A 4,347-nucleotide genomic window follows, 5' to 3' on the forward strand; every position below is an offset into this window, starting at 1 on the left:
GGAAGGAAGGGAGGGAGGGAGGGAGGGAGGAAGGGAGGGAGGGAAGGAGGAAGGAAGGGAGGGAGGGAGGATGGAGGAAGGAAGGAAGGAAGGAAGGAAGGAAGGAAGGAAGGAAGGAAGGAAGGAAGGAAGGAAGGAAGGAAGGAAGGAAGGAAGGAAGGAAGGAAGGAAGGAAGGGAGGAAGGGAGGGAGGGAGGAAGGGAGGAAGGAAGGAAGGAAGGGAGGGAGGGAGGAAGGAAGGGAGGGAGGAAGGAAGGAAGGGAGGAAGGAAGGAAGGAAGGAAGGGAGGGAGGAAGGAAGGAAGGGAGGAAGGAAGGGAGGGAGGGAGGAAGGGAGGGAGGGAGGGAGGGAGGGAGGAAGGAAGGAAGGAAGGAAGGAAGGAAGGAAGGAAGGAAGGAAGGAAGGAAGGAAGGAAGGAAGGAAGGAAGGAAGGAAGGAAGGAAGGAAGGAAGGAAGGAGGGAAGGGAGGGAGGAAGGAAGGGAGGAAGGAAGGAAGGAAGGAAGGAAGGAAGGAAGGAAGGAAGGAAGGAAGGAAGGAAGGAAGGGAGGGAGGAAGGGAGGAAGGGAGGAAGGGAGGAAGGGAGGAAGGGAGGAAGGAGGGAAGGAAGGAAGGAAGGAGGGAAGGAAGGAAGGAAGGAAGGAAGGAAGGAAGGAAGGAAGGAAGGAAGGAAGGAAGGAAGGAAGGAAGGAAGGAAGGAAGGAAGGAAGGAAGGAAGGAAGGAAGGAAGGGAGGAAGGGAGGAAGGGAGGAAGGAAGGAAGGAAGGAAGGAAGGAAGGAAGGAAGGAAGGAAGGAAGGAAGGAAGGAAGGAAGGAAGGAAGGAGGGAAGGGAGGAGGGAAGGGAGGGAGGGAGGAAGGAAGGAAGGGAGGAAGGAAGGAAGGGAGGAAGGAAGGAAAGGAAGATCTTCCCTATGATGAGACCCAGTTTTGTTGAAACAGCTTAGATCAATTTACAGAATCAATTAATCATCATGCATTTATTATCAAGCATCTATTACGCACCAAGTGTTGTGTGATAGTTACTTAGACAAAAGCAATTCCATTCCCCACCTTCTCCCTCTCAAGGAACATACATTCTATTAGAGGGAACATGTATGCAGATAAATAAATACAAGACATATAGTAATTAGAGGTGGGTGCTCTAACAATTGGGGGGATTAGGAAAGTCCCTCTATAGAAGGTAGTACTTGAATTGAGCCTTGATTAGAGCTTGGGATTCCAAGAAGCCAATGCATTGAAGGTTTGGGAGGTTGACTGTTAAAAGTTTAGGAACCAGAGATGGAATATAAAAGTGTCTGAACTGGTGCCATGAGTTGAAAGGAGACATGTTAGAGATATTGGGGAAATGGCATTGACAAGATTTGGCAACTGCCTGGATAAGAGAGACTGAGTCAGAGTGAGAAGTCAAGAATGACTGAGATTGTGAGCCTGTGTGACTGACTGGGCGAAAGGGTGGATCTTCAACAGAAGTCAGGAGGAGGGATGGACTTAGAGAGAGTCTGGGCAATTTTGTGGCTGCCCACTCCTGGTTAAATTGCCTTTCTCCATCCCTGTCTCTCCCTCATAGCTTTCCACCTTCCCATTTCACCGTGAGTCTGGGTCAACGCCGGCTGAATCTGCAGACTGCAGACGTTTTATCTCTTGTTGAGAATCTGATCCTGATCCCCAGGAGCCTTGTGGATAGTGAGCCTGGAAGCCTGGTTCTGGTGAAGTTGGTGCAGCCTCCTTCCCTCAACAGCTCTATCTACCCCATACCTCTGGTCCAGGGCTCCAGTTTTTCCCCTTGGATGAAGACCTGCTGGGCTCAGGGCTTTAAATCAGATTTTGGTGAGGGCAATTGATTAGGCCAGGATATTATGTGACCAAGATATTATGCAAGCAAGACCCTAAGGGGAAGACATAGCTGCTTATAAGGTAGCCTCCCAGACCCAGGAGGTTATGATGAAAAGAAGACTGGATTGGGGGTTAGGAGACACGAGTTCTAGTGTCTGTTAGCTAGCTCTGTTATTACTAACTCATTGTATGACATTAGGCAAATTATTTGCCCTGTCTGGGGCTCAACTTCTTTATCTAAAAAATGTGTGACCCTGGGCAAGTCACTTAACCCCCATTGCCTAGCCCTTACTTGGAGCCAATACACAGTATTGACTCCAAGATGGAAGGTAAGGGTTTAAAAAGAAAGAATGGTCTAAAGAAAGTGTACCCTAGAGACCCCTAGGCATGTCACCAACTTCAAAAGTGAGATAGAGCCGAAGCTAGTGAGATGTTGTCAAAATGGGAGGTAGTGTTACTTATGGGAACTTTTAGACCATACCCTCCCCTTCTGACCAGTCCATGTTTACACTATGAATGGAGAAAGGAAGATTAGTAAACTTACGCCCAAACCCAAACCCTATTTCTCAGAGATCTTCCTGAACAATTTGGAAGTGAAGGATTCTCCCTCTCCCCAAGATTTCTCCATCTCTCCTAAAAAAGGTGGGAAATGGACTTGAGGGGTAGGAGCTGGAATCGTTCTTTTCTCTCTGCAGACCCCTTCTGACCCTGACCCTGGGCTAAAGGAAAAAGGGGTCAGCCTCCTCTCGTCTTTTATCCACTCCCAGATCCCTATATCCCACCTGATAAGCTGTGGCGTGTTAAACTGCCTCTCATGTCTCGAACCAACTGTCAAGCCATATTCCAGCTCCAATCTGACTGTCCCAGTCCAGAGATAACCATGCCAAATGGGACTCTGTGCACTGGCCCTCCTGTCACTTCCCCAGAGATCACGGTGAGCCCTCTTTACCTCCATCTGTCTCTCCTCCATTTATGTAAGCTCAAAGCCTGGTATTTATCCATGAATCTGTCTCCGTCTCCCCTGCCTTCCCTGCACATGTGGTGCATATTCACCTAGTGACTTTCCTCTCTCCTTTTAGGTGGCAGATGGCAGCCCTCTCCTTTGCTTCTACGCTGGTCAATGGGTACTGCTAGGAGTGATGACCTGGAGACCTTGCTCTTCTAATGGCCTTCCTGAAGTTTATGTCCCAATTTATCCCATCAACACTTGGATCCAGACCAATTTTCTTAATGTCAGTGTTATCAAGGGTCCCTCGAAAGCCCCCCTTCCAAGTATTCTCTCTACCCCAATTCCTTAATTCCTTTTGTGTCTATACTGCACAATCAAGGTTGCAAGTATTTCTTCTTTCCCTTCACTTTCCCCTGCCTCAGAATATAAAAGAAAACCTTTGCATCGCTGCATCTGTATTTATTCAAGCAAATAAAAACAAGTTTTTCTAAGTTCATTGGTGCATTATTTGAAAAGTCCTATGAGGAAAGGAGTGATATATAGATATCTAGCAGAGTTGAAAACTGATCGCATTGACATCAAAACAGGAAGTATCAGGGGGTTAAATTTTCCTAAGCTCAAAATAAATCTCAGACTAATAAAACTATAGAAACATATAATTCAGATGAATGTAACTTAGAACCATAGAAACCTTTGGTTTAAAAAAAAAAATTTAAACCCTTGTGTATTGGTTCCAAGGCAGAAGAATTGGTAAGGGCTAGACAATGGGGGTTAAGTGACTTGCCAAGAGTCACACAGGCTAAATTTGAACCTAGGACCTCCCATCTCTAGGCCTGGCTCTCAATCCACTAAACCATCTGGCTGCCCCCGAAACCTTTGTTTTTTAAATAAAATTATCTTCAATTAAAAAGTATTTCCCCTTCTTCCCATCTCTCCATTGAAAAGAAAAAAAAAAGAAAACCTTTGTAAACAAACATGAATCAGAAAACTATTAATCTTAGATGCACAGAACAACATAACCTTACAATCATAGAACTTAGAACCCTGGAATCCAGAGCCATAAATTCTTAGAATCTAATTCTATCATTCTATCTATCAAGGATAATTTTATATGGGCTCAATCCCCAAATCCCAATTAATACTGGTTTATTGAGTGTCCAGAGGGGGAGATGACTAGTTTCCCTCTCAGGGTTCTCTCATTGGGTATCCTTAAGGGATTGGAGTATTATAACACTGTTCATGACCCCTCCTTGTGAGAGCTCCTCTAGTATCAATTAATCAATTGAGAACAAATAGCTTTTACAAAGGAATTACAGCAAGGGCAGAAGTTAAAGAAATGACTCCCTGAGTGGGCAGGAAAGGATACACTTTCTCCTCGGCACACACTTGGTCTCTGAGGAGAGTGGGCTCAAGCTTAGCACTGAAATATGCATGCTGAGAACATTTGGGGAACCCCTTTCCTCTCATCACAGAGTCTCCACTGAAGATGCTCTCCTTGTTCAGCCAGCCCAGCTCCTTATAGGATGAGGTCTCTTGGCTGACGGGTCTAGCACGTTGCCTGGTGAC

The 4,347-nt window shown here is 46.0% G+C and overlaps 1 protein-coding gene across 1 annotated transcript in view; it reads left to right on the plus strand.

The window, feature by feature from the left end:
• LOC103104534 (serine protease 33-like) overlaps nucleotides 1–3,604 on the plus strand; it is a 9,490-nt gene extending 5,886 nt beyond the window's left edge. The window contains exons 3-5 of the mRNA XM_056806317.1: nucleotides 1,567–1,826; nucleotides 2,600–2,766; nucleotides 2,912–3,604. Of these exons, the coding sequence (XP_056662295.1) occupies nucleotides 1,567–1,826; nucleotides 2,600–2,766; nucleotides 2,912–3,130 (646 nt within the window). The 3' untranslated portion in view covers nucleotides 3,131–3,604. The remainder of the gene's footprint in view (nucleotides 1–1,566; nucleotides 1,827–2,599; nucleotides 2,767–2,911) is intronic.
• The last annotated feature ends 743 nt before the right edge of the window (nucleotides 3,605–4,347 follow it).

Source organism: Monodelphis domestica, chromosome 7, assembly GCF_027887165.1.
Source record: "Monodelphis domestica isolate mMonDom1 chromosome 7, mMonDom1.pri, whole genome shotgun sequence".
Lineage (NCBI taxonomy): Eukaryota > Metazoa > Chordata > Mammalia > Didelphimorphia > Didelphidae > Monodelphis > Monodelphis domestica.